Source organism: Protopterus annectens, chromosome 6.part0, assembly GCF_019279795.1.
Source record: "Protopterus annectens isolate FY-2018-M chromosome 6.part0, PAN1.0, whole genome shotgun sequence".
NCBI classification, from domain to species: Eukaryota; Metazoa; Chordata; order Ceratodontiformes; family Protopteridae; genus Protopterus; species Protopterus annectens.
The window spans coordinates 1,968,195,687-1,968,213,043 of record NC_056737.1 but is presented as its reverse complement, the minus strand read 5'-3'; the positions used below and the strand labels follow the sequence as shown (position 1 = coordinate 1,968,213,043).

The 17,357-nt window shown below is 42.3% G+C and overlaps 1 protein-coding gene across 1 annotated transcript in view; it reads right to left on the bottom strand.

Annotated features, from left to right (window-relative positions):
- CWC22 (CWC22 spliceosome associated protein homolog) overlaps positions 1-17,357 on the bottom strand; it is a 2,826,743-nt gene that overhangs the window by 301,705 nt on the left and 2,507,681 nt on the right. The window contains exon 15 of the mRNA XM_044073714.1: positions 13,663-13,740. Within this exon, the coding sequence (XP_043929649.1) occupies positions 13,663-13,740 (78 nt within the window). The remainder of the gene's footprint in view (positions 1-13,662; positions 13,741-17,357) is intronic.

Below are 17,357 nucleotides of genomic sequence, written 5' to 3'. Positions count from 1 at the left end.
TCAGTATTGTAATGAGCCGAGATGGCAGAGGCATGAATCTTAATTGATGAGAAGGATAGGCCTTTATGGAGCAGCTCTGCTAGGTAAATCTAGGATGTGAGGCAAGGAGGACATGGCTGTGTCCTTCCCTTGAGACTGGCTCCAAGAACAGTACCTATTCCACTTTTCTGAATAGAATTTCCTAGTACTGGACCTCCTGGCCTCAAGGATAACATCCAGTACCTGTTTGCTGAGGGTTGCTGGTGATGTAGTCAGGGAATAAGCCAGGCTACCAGGGTCAGGGTTTGCAGCTGAGGAAGCAAAATCTGTCCCTCCTGCTGGGACAGCACAGACGGGTTCTGATGTAGGTACCAGGGTGGCACTACTGTCAAGACTGCATATGAGTGGGTACCAGTGCTGGTGTGGCCAGTCTGGTACAATAAGGATTGTCCTTGGCCTGTCCTGTTTGATATTGAGGAGTACTTTTGGAAGGAGGGGCAGAGGGGGAAAGCATAGATTGAGAGGTTTTCCTATGTGAAGGATAGGGCATCCACTTTCCAAGCTTGGCTGTGGAAAATTCTGGTGCAAAATTTGTTAAGTTGATGGTTTTGTGGGTTTGCAAAGAGGTCCACCTCTGGTGTCCTCCACCTGTGTAATAGAAGTCTGAATGAGTTGGGTTCCAGTTTCCACTCATGTGGGTCCATTCGATTTCTGCTTAAGTCATCTGCCAGTGAATTTTGTTTGCCTGGAAGGAACTGTGCTTGCAGGTGTACTTCGTTGCTTAAGGCTGTGTTCCACAGAACCATGACTAACCTGCAGATTGGGTAGGAGTGAGTTCCCCCCTGCTTGTTTATGTACCACATAACAGTGGTGTTTGCCTGTCTTTATCAGGAGTTATCCTGGCAGGATAAGGTACTTGAAGGCTGTTAGTGCATTCTGTACAGCTAACACTTCTTTTTGATTGACATGCAGGTGAATTTGTCCTGGGCCCCATTTGGCTTGAATGCATTTGCCTGCCATGTGAGTCCCCCATGCATACTCTGATGCGTCTGTTGTAAGAGTTTGGGGGGGGGGGGTTGTGAGAAAGGGAGTCCCTTGTTGTGGTTGCAAGCCTCTGCCCACCAAAGGAACTCTATCCTAATCAAGGAATGATAGGAATCACTGTTTCCAGGTCCTGGGAATGTTGACACCACAGACTTTTAAAGGACCATTGAAGTTTCCTCATATGCAGTCTTGCATATGGAATCAGTAGAATACATGAGGCCATGAACCCTAGGGCTTGCAGTATTTTTCTTGCAGATAGCTGGGTTTGGGTGGCCAGTAGTTTAATTTGCCAAATAAACTTGCTTTTCTGGAGTGAGGAATGCCATCTGGGAAGTTGTGTTCAAGTTTGCTCCCAGGAATACAATCTTTTGGCTGGGTATCTGATGTGATTTCTTTTCATTGATGGTATACCCTAGAGAAGTTAGGTGTCTCTTTACAAATGTCAGGTGCTGAAGTAGCAATTCCTGACTGTGTGCCTAAATCAGGCAATCGTCCAAATATGGGTAAATTTGAATATTTATCTGCCTGCAGTAAGCAGTGGCTGGAGGCAGGCACTTTGTGAATACCCTGGGTGCAGTAGATAAGCCAAAGGGAAGTGCAGAGAACTGATAGTGCATAGTTTGTGTGGATTATATCACGTCTGAGTGAGCGTTCTGATATACCTTGTGTTTCTAGCCTGAAATAGGTGATTATCAGTGTTTTTTCAGGGTTTTTATTTTACATCTGGCCTATTGCTACACATTTGGTGTTATTCCTCCTTGTCTTGGGCATTCTTGCACCAATTCTGCCCTTTGCATATTGTACGTACTGCTTCTTCTTGACGGAATCCCTCGGAATTGTAGCATTTGACCATTCATGCAGTAGTGGACATAGACAACACTCAGGGGTTGGGAAACATGTTGTAATTCGCTGTCCATTGCTGTAATTAGCTCACAGCCTCCCAAGCATATTTCAGCTGCATGTATCTTTACAGCTTTGAAAATTACTGTGTTTTAGTACCATGGTTACTCTTATTGGACCCAGCTTCTACCTTGCATTGTACTGCGTAATTTACTGTAGTTCCGTTCATTCATATGCTATATCAGCCCCTAGATTACAATTTATTATTCCCACAGCCAGAGGGAATATGAATGAAATATAGCGTTATATCATTATTGCTAAACAGCCATTGTAGCTCACTGAACTGGGATATTACAACATCTATAGGCTGCGCTAGACTGTATTTGGCATGGCTGCTGTGCAAGGTCGACGTAGCTCATATGAGCTTGTAAATACTGATATTTAAAGGCTGCGCAATGCCGTATTTAGCACATTGCCCCCTCACTAACATGTAAAGCTTAGGGGCTTATTTTAGTACTCCAGAACATCTGCATAGTTTCTGTAGCACATAGCTGTTATCTTCGTTTGTTAGTTTCTATCAATTAGCTTGCAGAAGCCTAAGAGAAACTGTTGTGTTATTACTTAGTTATTTTTTTTCTGAGTAGTGCTTTCAATACTGTAATACACCCTGTTTACATGTAGCCCTCCACTGCTTTATTTTATTGCTGTTAATGTGTATATGTGTAGCTTAATTATCAAGTGTTTCAATTGAATGAATGCCTTATGTTGTTGTGTCTTTCGGCTTTTCCCAGTTAGGGATCACCACAGCGGAACTCTGGTCCGCTAATGATTGGCAATAGATTTTTACGTGCCAAGTTGCCAGCCCTAATGCACAACCTTCAACGAAGGTACGCCCATTCACGCATATTGCCACACAGAAGACGCTCTAGCTGAGAATCGAACAGGACAATGTCTTACTGTGAGGCGACAATGCTACCGCAACACCATTGCCTTATGTACTACTCTTATTATTGTAAAGCTGTTTCTGCTTAGTTTTGTACTGACTTGTTCTTATTTCTCCCTCTTTCCAACTTACACAGCTTTCCATTCCTCTATACTGTAAAGTGAAATCTGAGATTTCCTGGTCAAAGAATAAGGACCCCTTTCAATCAAAACCAGACACCTCTACCTAATCTAAGGAAGCTAAGAGTCCTAGCACTGAAGGGAGCAAGGAAGTGTGTGTTACACATACCTATGTGTATGACAGCCCTTTTAAACTTTTTTAAACTACCTACAGCTGTATCTAATAAACTATCTAGCCAGATGCCCAGCAGCCATGCCCCTCTCCACCTCTAGCAACTAAACCTTTCTCCTCCTTGAATAGCCTCCAGAAGCTAATAACCAGAGACTCCCTACCTTTGTTTTCTTACTCTCTCTCTCTCTCTCTCTCTCAAACTAGCCGATTCTACTGCAATTAACTTTTCTTCAGCAGATGATTACCTTCACTAGGTGTGTTCCTCGCCTTTCTTACCCCATCTGTCTCCTATCTGAACTTAAAATTCAGCAGTGCTGTAGTAAATTACATGTACATCACTCCTACAGACTCATTCCTTACTAGAACACTCAGGGATCCCCTCTCCTATTGCTCTACTGGGTTTCTACATACCTGATAGTACCCTCACAGGCATTAGCATTCCACTGATTGTTCTCCCCAAACTCTCACTTATTTGTCTGAACCCGTTCCGTTCGCCCTGCGGGCTCAGTCCACTCCCCTACCCTACCCCCAATTCCCAACCACCCCAGTACTCCTAGCCTTATGCCTCTCTAGCCACTCCCACAGTCCCATTACCAAATCCTAACCTTCCTTTAATTAGGGATATTCCCTAGGTAATCCATCATTCCTCCCACATCTCTACATACTCCACTACTCACTTACTACCTGTAACTTCTATATCACAATGCCTAGTGCACCCATGTCTACTTACCTAAAACACTTAATCTTGTACTTGCTCCTACCCTCCCTTTTCATACCCTATATCCTAACAGCCTATGAACATCTCAACTACTCTAACTTCCACCATCCCTCTAAACAAACATCCCTACCAGCTATAACAACCACCCTTGAACACATCAACATAACATCTACAGCCACCTATCTCCTCCCAAAGTATCATAGGGTTGCCCATATTAACTATAAACATCTCCAAACCAAGAAAACCCACAACTTATTCTATCATCCTCTAATTCACACACACAGACTGCACTAACACCTCCTAATGGATGGTGACATTCATCCTAATCCTAGCCTCATCTATAACTGCCCCACTAACCCAGTTAGACCGTCTCCCTCTGCCTTTTACAACCCTACAAGGCCTAACTCCCTCATCATAGCTCACCTAAATATAAGAAGCATAAACAATAAAGTGACCCACCTACATGCTCTCCTAGAAGTACATACATTTGATATCTTATGCCTAACTGAAACATGGTTAAAACCAGCAACCCAAGACTATGAAATCACCCCTCCAGGATACAATATTTTGAGATTAGATCGCCTGAACAAGAAGGGTGGGGGCGTAGCCATAACATACAAAGCTGGCCTCCAAGTTACTTCATTAGATATACTCCCGCTTTCAGATACCAGTACTGAAACTCTTACCGCTAAACTTCAACTAAACACTTGTAAGTCCATCTACATTATATGCTCCTATCTTCCTCCTGGTAATAATATCACCACCCTTGAAAATATCCTTAGCTGGCTTTCCACAAACTTCCCTCAAGAAACCATAGTGCTAGGTGACTTTAATATAGACTGGAACAGCTATAATACTGATAATCCTACTAACCACATACATTTACATGGCTTTTCCCAAACTATCTCCTCTCCTACCAGAATCCACAAACCGACTAATAAAGAAAGCACCTTAGATTGGATTCTAACAAATACTCAGTCCCCAACAAATAAAGTAGGCACCCTACCAGACAACATTAGTGATCACTCACTAACATATATAATTAGACAAAAAAGTAGTACTCCCTACCATACCGCTTATAGAACCACTCATTCTAATAAACATTTTAACCCTACAAGCTTCCAAAGTGAACTTAGTGTTTGTGATTGGTCACCCCTAATACACCTCTAGCTAGAGGATGCAGTGACATACTTCAACTCCAAATTCTTAGAAATCTTGGACTACCATGCTCCTACTTGCACCCTTAGGATCAGGAGAAAAATTGCACCATGGCTAACTAAGGAAACTAAGCAAAAAATACAACTTAGAAACAAATTTTGGGCCAAATGGCATACTACTGAAGACCCAGCTGATCATTTAAAATTTAAACAGCTTAGAAGTACTACTAAAACATCAATACTATTAGACAAAAGAAACTTCTACTTTCAACTTCAACAAACTAACCAGCATAAACCACAAAAATTCTGGACAGGTATCAATAGACTCCTGCATCCAGACCACCTGAAGACAGCAACACCATCAGGAATAGCCCATGATACTCCCAAATTGCTGATGCCTTTTCTTTACTGATGCCGTCCAGTCACTCACTAACTCATTACCTTCTGTATCCTCCAATCTGCCTTCCTTCTCAACTAACTTAGCACCTTCATTTCAGCTACAACCTGTTTCTACATCCCTCATCTGTACCCTTCTTCACAAACTCAAACCATCTACCCTCTCTGCTGACCTACTACCTGCCAAATATCTGCAAACTGCAGCTAAAGTTAAAGCATATCCTATTTCTATTCTAATAAATAGAACCATAACAGAAGGTACCATCCCATCCATTTGGAAAATCTCTCATATCATCCCCCTATACAAAGGTGGTAATTCAACAGAACTCTCTAACTTTCGTCCAATTGCCCTACTCTCTCCCTTAGCTAAAATTATGGAAAATTGCATCCACTATCAACTGTTAGACCACCTTCTCCAAAATAACCTATTAGCCAACTCTCAACATGGCGTTAGACCTTTCCATAGCACCTCTGCCCTCCTATCATTTTCTGACCTCATTAACAAAAACCGTAACAATAACACCCTTTCCTCAGCAACCTTTATTGATCTCTCTAAAGCATTTGACATGGTCAATCACCATCTACTGTTGAATATAATTAAGTCTCTTTCACTTGATACACATGCACTGCTGTGGTTCAAGTCCTACTTAGCTAACAGGCAGTGCTTTGGGACAACAGTCTATCTAACCACCTTCCTGTCACCCTTGGTGTACCCCAAGGTTCTATTAGGCCCTCTTCTATTCTCAATTTTTATTAATGATCTAAATATAAACATCCCTCAAGCCACAAGCATACAATACGCAGATGACTCCACATTAATATGCTCCGCTACTTCACCATCTGAACTGCAGTCCCTTACCCAAAATGTTTTTGAATTAGCAGAAAAATGATTCCTACAGCGCTGTCTCCTCCTTAACCCCAAAAAGACCAAACTATTGCTCTTTACTCCTACACAAAAGTCCATCCCTATTGACTTCACTATCAAATCTAATAATGGCACAGTCATATCTCCTGACACTACCACTAAACTTTTAGGAGTAACTATAGACCACAACCTTTACTACGATATGCATATCAACACCACAATAAAGCCAATCAACAGAAAATTGGGCTTTCTTTATAAAATTAAGCCTTTCCTTACCCCCTTAGCTAGAACTACTATTGCCCACACCCACCTTATTTCTACTCTCTTCTATGCCTCTCCTATATACACACATTTATCTACAAGCAACCTCAACAAGCTGGCAACCTCCTACAATAACACTGCCAGATTTGCTACTGGCTCCCCTTTTGGAACCCACCACTGCCATAATCTGAAACAACTAGGTTGGCTGGAGCTGCATAATCAAATTCTATTCCACCATCTCATTATTGCCCATAAGACCCTCTATCATCCATGCAAGACACCAATACTCACAAGTCTAATCAGCCCATATAAAAATCTTACATACCTATGCAAATAAACTACTGGTATCTAGACAAAAACCCAACAATAAAGCAGGGGGGTTCCCTTTTCTCTAACACTGTGGGAAAAACCTGGAACCTACTTCCTAGTGAACTCACATCTCTTTCTTCCACTCCACTATTCAAAAAAGAACTCAAAATATACCTTAAAACCCACTGGTTATGTCCTTGTGCCAACCCTGACTGACATCCCTGTTCCTGTTATCCCAAAGTCTACTCAACCCATAGCTACTTTTAAGACAATTACGTCCTTCCCTTCTTTTAATCTGCTCATATGGCTATCCTGAGACTTTATAAAACTCATTATTCACAGAGACTATTATAGATAAGGATAATTGTACCCAGGAAGGCCTTTACAAATGTGTCACTGCTTTATAGATGGGTCATTACCATTAAATGTGTCCCTGCCTTGTAAATAAATATCTGTTCTTCTGTGACATCTACACAACTCTTTTCAAATGATACACACCCTTCTAATTGCTTTCTCTCTTCTAGTAGTGTTTGGTAAAAAAAAAAACATTTATTTGTTTATCTATCATAATTACTATGTTACCTTGTATACAATTATTATGTCTGACAAGTGAACTGTATCTGTAGTTGCAATATTCTGTTTTGTTATATGTGGAGCTTTTCTCCCCGGGCCTCTACTGAAAATGGACATATATCCAGTTAGACTAGCCCGGTCTACAAATGTAAAATAAAAAAAAAATAAAATAAATAGAGCCTGCCCTGAAACGTATATATTTCCTGCAATATTCCCTTATGGGGATGTGCAGATAATCTTCTTTTAAGTCTAGAATGACTAGCCAGGAGTCCTTGGCTAGCATAGCAAGGAGCTGCTGGGGTGTAAGCATTCTGAATTTTGGTACCACCAGGAAGGTGTTTAGGGTTGACAGATCCAGAATAGGGCACCAAGAGTTCTCTTTCCTGGGTACCAGGAACAGCCTGGAGTAGAAACCCTGTCCCCTTTGCTCTGCTGGCACAGGTTGAATAGAAGTGATACTGAGAAGAGAAAGTATTTGCTTTTGGGACTCTGTCCACTTGTTTGGAGGAACGTCTGGCAATCCACTTAAGGTTGGCAGAGAGTGGAAATAGAATCTGTATCCCTGGGATACAATGTTTAAGACCCATCGGTCCTGAGTAATATACTCCCAGTTTTTTTTGCATGCAGGGCGAGTTTTCCTCCTAGGGGTGCACGTACTTGGGAATGGCTGGAAAGGATTAAGGACAAGTCATTGTGAACTTTTTCCATGGGGGGATGGCTTACCACTCCCAGTTTTTGAGGAGGGAGCACTCCATTGTTTAGATCTGTGCATACCCTGAGACTGTAGTCTTTGTGGTGTGTTTCCCCTGGGTTTGGCCTGAGAAGGTCTGGAAAGTACCAGTTTTTTGAAGGCCAATGCCTACTGAATCTAAGTGTCTGTACCTGTAAGAAATATTTAGCAGTTTGCATGGATTTAGCTTTTTCCGCCATCTTTTTAAGAACTTCTTCTGCTTTAGAGCCAAACAAACATTCTTAGTTTAATGGGGCATCAAGTAATTTTGCCTTGACATGGTCTGGCAAGATTTGTTCCCTCAACCAAGCATGCCTTCTCAGAACAGACCCAGTGACAGCAGCCCTGCAAGATGCTTCTAAGGCATCAAAAGTACACTGCAAAGTATGTTTACCAACTTGGTTTGCAGAATGCATTAAGTCTTGTAAGTCATAAATCAACAACATTTTTTGTTTAATTACATCATTAATATGCTGCTGGTACTTCAACATGTGAAACTGGCAATTTAAAGCCCTGATGGCAAGAGTCGCAGAGGTATATACCTTCTTACTCAATCTGTCTAGAACCCTAGAATCCCTGTCCGAAGGGGTAGGGTTTTTGGCTGTAGGAGCCTTAATACCTTTAGGTCCCTGGGAAATGATCTCTGGATCCGCAGTGGAATTTTTAAAGAGAAATTTGTGAGAGTCAGGTACTCTGTAGTATCTGTCAGGCTTTCTAGGAGCAGGTGGTAAAGTATTAGGGGTAAGGTTGGATTCCATGAAGACATCATATACAATATCCAGGACAGGAGGAATAACTACAGGCCTATGCTGAGGCAAGTCTAAAAATTCCCTGAGTCTCTTCTTGGACTGTGGGTAGTCCTGGCATTCCCAGCAGAAATGCTCTCTTAGGGTATGCAAGGTTTCACCGAAAGAAAGGTCCTCTGGGGGGGAGGCTGTGGGAACTGAATCCTCTGCATCCGAGTCCTCATTGGTAGACAAGGGCATGTCCTGGTAACCACAGGGACCAGAGTCATCAAACACATGGTCTGAAGAATCACAAAATAAATCAATTCTTTGTCTTTTAGAGGGTGAAGGCTGGTTTCCCCTAATTAAAGTAATAAGGTCTTCAGCCATTCAAAGCATTTGTTTCGGTGGCATGGGAGCTTGAGAATGTGCTTTGGTCGTCGGTTTCCTAGGCGCAGTGCAAACTCTGGGCGTAAGAAATTCGGGAGATTTAGTCATTAACAAAGTAGTTGGTTTGATACGATCGGAAGGTCTGAATATACCCTCAGAAGCCGGTGCCTGCACAGTGGCTCCGGACCCAACCAAGGTAGAGAAATCCGCAGGTTCCATAGTCGAAGAAGCATCTCGCGGCATACCGAACTACGGATGGGTCTCAGTAGGGGCCTGCGAATCGGTAGAAGTGGGTAACAGGGGCTGCGAAAGCACCTCACTGAATGCTGGCGGACTGGCTTAACGGAAGCGTCGTCGGCAGTTTTGGACCTATGCGGTCTGTCTCTGTCTTTATCTTTGCGTTTTTTCGGAAGATCAGTAGTCGGATGGCTTACCGAAGTCATCTAGGAATACATAGAACGAGAGCGAAATAATTTTTGACAAAAACAGCCAGATGAATAGTTTGGGCATTGAACAAGGCACAAAACAGACAGCGAGGGACATCGTGGTCTGGGCTTAAACAGGTGACGCAGAAAGAATGAAAATCTCTGCGAGGTATTTGCTTTCCACAGGCAAGAGAATTGTTAACTTTTTCTGACATCGGTTAGAGCAAGAAAAAAGGATCCCCAACGGGGTACTTACCTTTAGAAGACTTCAGGTTTGAAACTCGAAAAACAAAAATTTCAGATAGCTGCCGACCGGCACTTGCGAACTGCTTCTGCTTCGGGCTCCCGCACGGCAAGAAAAGCTGATGTAATGGCATCTGCTCCATGTTTTATACCCCTGACGACCTGACGTCATGGATGAGGCGACAGCATCCGACGCAGAAATCCCAAGACTCTGGTATTTGGGCCGACTGAGGGCTACCTGCAGGCAAATAACCCAAGTGTGATGACTGCAACAGTGAAACACGAAGAACATCAACGTACACTGACATATTACTATGGAGGAAGGTCAATACAAATGTGCAACTTGAGGGCGGACTTCCAGCTCACCATATGCTGCCTAGTGTCAGTCTTCATAGCAAATGTACAGGAGCAGGTGTATGCAAGATGTGTGTGACATGTCCTTGCAATGTGTGTAGCTTTCCCCACCCAGAGGCAGGATTAGGACATACGTAAAATCTACTTACATCCTAGGTGACCGCAAGGACATAAAATGCCCTTCTGGTTGCCTGGATGACAGCCTACTGAGGGACATCACACCAGTGGGAAAGTAATTCCTGACTGGGGAATGGACAGGCAGGCCCATCTGGAGAAAAGCCCGATACTCCTCAATCACTGTCAAAATGAACAAAGAAAAGAAAAAAAAGTTGTAATTGTTTGAGTGATATCATTAGATGACTTGGAACTTTTTTTTAGTCTGACTTTCCACTGAGCTATTTTACTGGTCTGATGAAATCCTGAGGGTATGAAAGCAGTTATTTGGTGTAATGGCCTACTTGTTTATTCTTCTTTCGTCTTTTCCCGGTTAGGGGTCGCCACAGCGGAACTCCGGTCCGCTAATGATTGGCAATAGATTTTTACAGTGCCAAGGTGCCAGCCTGACACCCAACCTTCAATGACAGCACATCCATTCACGCATGTCTTTCGAATGCCACTCGACCACGGGAAGGACATGCAGACTCCACATAGAAGGCGCTCCAGCCGAGAATCGAACGGGAGAACCTCTTGCTGTGAGGCAACAACGCTACCACTGCAGCTGTTGAAATGGTCTACTTAATAAACATAATTTTCTTACTGATTCAACTGTGATATGTTATCTATTAATTTTATTAGGGTCCACAGTTTTTACACATACCAAGCTGTTCAGCTCGTTTCCCCAAATGTGTACCTTAATCCATTCAGAAGCCACTGTATTAACTGTGGCATCTCTTGGGTTTAATTTCAGGCAACTCTAATCTAATCCAATTTGAGTAATCTTCTTTATAACATTTAACTCAATCATATATTTTAATATTGGTTTTGTAATTCAGTTTAATCATCTTAATAAATCATCATTCTCTTTCGGCTTTTCCTGTTAGGGGTCGCCACAGCGGATCATCTCTTTCCATTTCTTCCTATCTTCTGCATCTTGCTCTGTCACACCAACCGCCTGCATGTCTGCTCTCACCACGTCCATAAACCTTATCTTAGGCCTTCCTCCTCTATTCCTCTTACCTGGCAGCTCCATCCTTAGCATCTTTTTTCCCAATATACCCATCATCCCTCCTCAGCACATGTCCAAACCAACGCAATCTCGTCTCTCTTGCTTTGTCTCCAAACTGTCCAACATGAGCTGACCCTCTAATATACTGATTCCTAATCCTATCCATCCTAGTCACACCGATTGCAAATCTTAACATCTTTAACTCTGCCACATCCAGCTCTGCCTCCTGCCTTTTTGTCAATGCCACTGTCTCCAACCCATATAACATAGCTGGTCTCACTACACTCTTGTAGACCTTCCCTTTCACTCTTACTGATACCAGTCTGTCACAAATCACTCCTGACACTCTTCTCCACCCATTCCACCCTGCCTGTACTCTCTTCTTCACCTCTCTTCCACATTCACCATTACTCTGAACTGTTGATCCCAAGTACTTAAACTCGTCCACCTTTACCAACTCTACTCCCTGCATCCTCACCATTCCTCTACCCTCCCTCTCATTTACACACATATATTCTGTCTTAGCCCTGCTGACCCTCATTCCTCTGCTCTCTAGAGCATATCTCCACCTCTCCAGAGTCTCCTTAACCTGATTCCTACTCTCACTACAGATCACAATGTCATCTGCAAACATCATAGTCCACGGGGCCTCCTGTCTGATCTCATCTGTCAACCTGTCCATCACCACTGCAAATAAGAAAGGACTCAGAGCTGATCCTTGATGTAATCCCACCTCCACCTTAAACGGATTCTGTCACTCCCACTGCAGTCCTCACCACTGTCACACTACCCTCGTACATATCCTGTACCACTCTTACGTACTTCTCTGCCACTCCCGACTTCCTCATACAATACCACAACTCTTCTCTAGGCACCCTGTCATATGCCTTCTCCAAGTCTACAAAGACACAATGCAACTCCTTCTGACCTTCTCTGTATTTCTCCAACAACACTCTCAGAACAAACATTGCATCTGTAGTGCTCTTTCCTGGCATGAAACCATACTGCTGATCACTAATCATCACCTCCCTTCTTAACCTTGCTTCCACTACTCTTTCCCATAACTTCAAGCTGTGACTAATCATCTTAATAAATAACATTAATATTAATATGCCCATACATGTCAAGCTGAGCACCTCCTCAGCCCTCTTCAAATGGAACCTTGATGATTGGATGGGAGATAGGAAATTCACCCCGGGGAACATGTCAGTTGCCCTGCTAGAAAGGGGTCCAGGGAAGTAAATATTGTGGGAAGAAACATCCAGGGAATTGTTATGGCTAGGCTTGTATAGGCCCTAGGGTCGATAGCCTAGTACTAACCTATGAACCTGTAAGAACTCTGGAAAATAAAAAATAAAAAGGAAACTCTTGGGATGTATGTACTTACATAGTTGATAGCTTATACAATAAATTACACTGGCATTGGTATGCAGATGTCCCTTAATGTTGGATTCTACAGAAAATATATTGCTGGATTCTAACTGGTAGAGAGGAATGCTCAACTAAGGACACACAAGTAGATGGCCCTTGTTTCTAAAAGCCCAATATTCTCAAATTTTCTCTTACTAGCAGCTATGCTGAAACTTCTAAGGACTGCTTCAATTCTGTGCACTTCTCCCAGGCAAAATAAACACCACCAGAGACTATTCTGACTTGTAACACTTAGATAGCAGGAATAATAAAAACGTTCCAGTGATTCGGGTATCAGATCATAACTTTCTAAACAAGTACAGAAACAGAGAGAGCGGAGGCTATGTAAGCCTTACCAGGCTGACATTTGAATCATCAGATTTCAAAACTGTGCAAAAGTGGGGGACATCAGAAAAAGGAAGCTAACAGTTAAACACTGAAGAAGGCATACAAAGTGAGATTTACATTGTCTTGTCTTCTGCTCTAGCAAGTCTGCACAGCTTAAGAACCTACAATATTCATTTCCTACACTGGAATTCTCCCTTTTGTACTAGGTCTGCAAAATTGCTTAAATCATGCACAAAAAGCCACAAAACTAAAAGGAAATCTTTCTCCTCATTTTGGGATCTCTCCAAGGATGTACAATGAAGCAACAATGACACCAGTCCATAATTACAGCACTACCACCTGTGGTAGTCCAGGTTTATCACTCAGCTGACCTTTCAACTACATACTCAACACAAAGTTCTAAAAAGAAAAAAAATTAGCTTTGCCAATGTACAGAAGTAATAACATTAAAAACCACATCACAATGACTTATGAAACATTTGATGGTCCAACTTACCCCGGCTAACAAGCCAAAAAATTTTTCATATGTTCTTTGTTGTGCACAGCAGTCAAGTATCATGTTGCAGAGCTCTTTCTGTAACAAAAAATAAACACATTAATAAAGCTGCATATCTACATCAACCTAGCTTCCACAAATCCTCAATACGAAACAATATTACAATAGTGACAATGCTTACAAGTCAGACATTTGCTATTACTGCACTTCACAATCTTCAACATCTTACCTCTTTATCAAGCTTAAAAAGTAAATCTGAATGGTCTGATTTTCCTTCACTGTCTGATTTGGGACCATGCCTACTTTACTAGATAAAATCCATTATCATGCGTAATAAAGGTTACACAAAATGGTCTTATTTTACTACTACTACTCAGAGTAACAATTGCAACTCTGAGTCCATGTTCCTTAAAGTGCTGTTGAAAATAATCCTTTCATAGCTTTACAACTGCAGTTCATGCAGAGTTCTGTTTTTTCCCCTCCCTCAAGTAGCAACACCTGGTCTAGAATGCCTTATTTTTCAAATGACGAGGTCAAATAGGAGTCCCCGTGAACTATGATGTTTGCAGGTGGCATTGTGATCTGCAGTGAGAGTAGGGAACAGGTGGAGGAGACCCTGGAGAGATGGAGATATGCTCTAGAGAGAAGAGGAATTAAGGTCAGCAGGACTAAGACAGAATATGTGTGTGTGAATGACAGGGAGGATAGAGGAATGGTGTGGATGCAAGGAGTAGAGGTTGTGAAGGTGGAGGAGTTTAAATACTTGGGATCAATAGTTCAGAGTAATGATGAGTGTGGAAGAGAGGTGAAGAAGAGAGTGCAGGCAGGATGGAGTGGGTGGAGATCAGTGTCAGAGGAGTGATTTGTGACAGACGAGTACCAGTAAGAGTGAAAGGGAAGGTCTACAAGAGGGTAGTGAGACCAGCTATGTTATATAGGTTGGAGACAGTGGCATTGACAAAAAGGCAGGAGTTAGTGCTGGATGTGGCAGAGTTAAAGATATTAAGATTTGTACTGAGTGTGACGAGGGTGGACAGGCTTAGGAATAAGTATATTAGAGGGTCAGCCCAGGTTGGAAGGTTTGGAGACAAAGCCAGAGAGGCAAGAGACATGTGCTGAGGAGAGATGATGAGTATATTGTGAAAAAGATGCTACAGATGAAGCTACCAGGTAACAGGAAAAGAGGAAGGCCTAAGATAAGGTTTATGGATGTGGTGAGAGAGGACATGCAGGTAGTTGGTGTGACAGAGCACGATGCAGAGGACAGGAAGAAATGGAAACAGATGATCTGCTGTGGCGACCCCTAATGGGAACAGCCGAAAGATGATGATGATGATGATGATTTTGCTATGAAAACTGATGAAATTACCATGGCTAGATATTCTGTTATCATCTCTTACAGGCTGAAGCACAGAGATATTTTTTTTTTTTTTTTTTTAAATACAACCACTGCTGCTAATGAACAGCGAAGAAAATGACAGAAAATTGCAATCTGCAGTAGAAACATAGGACAGTGAACTAAATGCAATACTTACAAAGGAGAATGCAAAAGCTTAGGCTGACTAAGGCAATAACGTACAGAATAATCAAAAAATGCCAAAGGAGTAGATAATCTCCCTATATATTAAACCCCACCAAATCGGTTCATTCCTACTAGCTTTGGATGCACTTCTAACAGAACAAATACATGAATCCTACCAAAGGCAGGGCTGGGGAAAATCGCTTAGCTTGTGTCACCTCATCCATTATAAGCATTCAACCCACTTTAAATTCTGTGCTGCTTTTCATCTGGAAACAATACAACCTCAGACTACAGAACCTAGCTGAAGAAGCGATAGACAAACTGCCTTGCATCTTCTAAACGACAAATTAAAGGATAAAAATAAAGGTCTACTTAAGCAATGGATTACATGTTTTAGCAAGATTAGTGGTTTTAAACAATCTGATAAGACATAGGATAACTACTGCCATAACTGATCAACTGGTTCCGAAAAGTTTTGGGTTGCGATACGCTTTTTTATTTATTACCAGTCTACAGTCTTTTGTTGCAACAGTCGTTTTGGTCTACAATACCAACATTTATGCAGACGACAGATGTCATCTGTGGCACAACCACTAGTGATGTATCACTGAACAAAATATTTTTAAATACTTCTACCAGGAATCCAATATGCTTTACAAAATGGTAGGGAACTGATTCAAGTGAACACAGTCTAAACATCTCCAGTTCATCATCAGACAGTAAATTCAAAATATTATATTTTAAGGAGGAATGAAACTCCCCTGGGTTTCTTTTACATCTCAGCTGAATAAGACGTCATACATAATACGAGGCTCTGGGCTTAGCTGTTGTAGTTTTCATCCATAACTTCATAAAAGCATTTTCCCAAAAGGGAAAAAAAAGGAGGAAATAAGCAAACCTTTTCATAGGTTCACAGCAGATTACTAGGCTAATGGCTCAAAGTACAGTTTTGTTTGTTTGTTTCTTTTGGCTTTTCCCGGTTAGGGGTCGCCACAGCAGAACTCTGGTCCGCTAATGACTGGCAGTAGATTTTTACGTGCTGGCTTGCCGGGCCTAACGCACAACCTTCAATGAAGGAACGCCCATTCACGCATGCCAACACACAGAAGACGCTCTAACTGAGAATCAAATGGGCAACATCTAACTGTGAGGCGACAATGCTACCGCAGCACCACCACACAGTTTTGTACCTACCATAAATGTAGATGTTCGAGTGTATACACTGCTGCAGTCATTACACTTGGGTTATCCTGCCGTCAGGCGGTTCCCCAGTTGGCCTGAGTTCCAGTCTTGGTCTGGCGTCGGATGCTGATGCCTCCTCCCTGATGTCAGTGCAGCAGGGGTATATAAGATGCAGTCGATGCCATTTTCTTCAGTTTTTCTTGCCCCAGATGTCAGGTGCCCCCAAATAGGTAGGCAATTCAAATTGCTAATAAAACATACATAATAAAAGCAAACAACAACTTTCAGCTACCAGCAAATACTCCCCCATAGGTAGTAAAGGGTAGAAGACATAAGTACGTACCAGCAAGTAAGAGGGGAAGGAGGGAGGGTAACCTGGACTGCAGCAGTGCATACACTTGAACATCTACATTTATGGTAGGTACAAAACTGTACTATGTTAATCGTGTTACAATGCTGCAGTCATTACACTTGGGTAGAATCCCAAAGCTGAGGAAGGGTGGCTGGTTCTATAAGGCATTAGGGGTGGCTATAAGGTCCTGCAGTAGCGAAGCCAGCTCTGGATTTAGAGTATAGAGGCAGATGGTAATGCTTTGTGAAGGTATACACAGAACTCCAAGTTGCTGCTTCCAAAATATCCTTGGTAGGTACTCCTCTGAGGTAGGCAGTTGAAGTGGCTGCTGCCCTAATGGAGTGAGATCTAATGCTGCTAGGTACAGGTTTCCATGGTGTGTACAGCAGAAACGTATACAATGTCCTATCCATTTTGAAATAGTCTGTTTTGAAATGGCTTTTCCCTGTGCTTCTGCAGCATATGCTACCAATAATTGCTCAGATTTCCTGAAAGCTTTGGTTTTGTCCAAGTAGAAGTGTAACTGCCTGTGAATGTCCAAGGAATGCAGTAGTCTCTCCCCTTTATTCTGTGGTTTCAGATAAAAACTTGGCAAATGAATAGTTTGGTTTAGAGCCACACTGGATACCACCTTTGGCA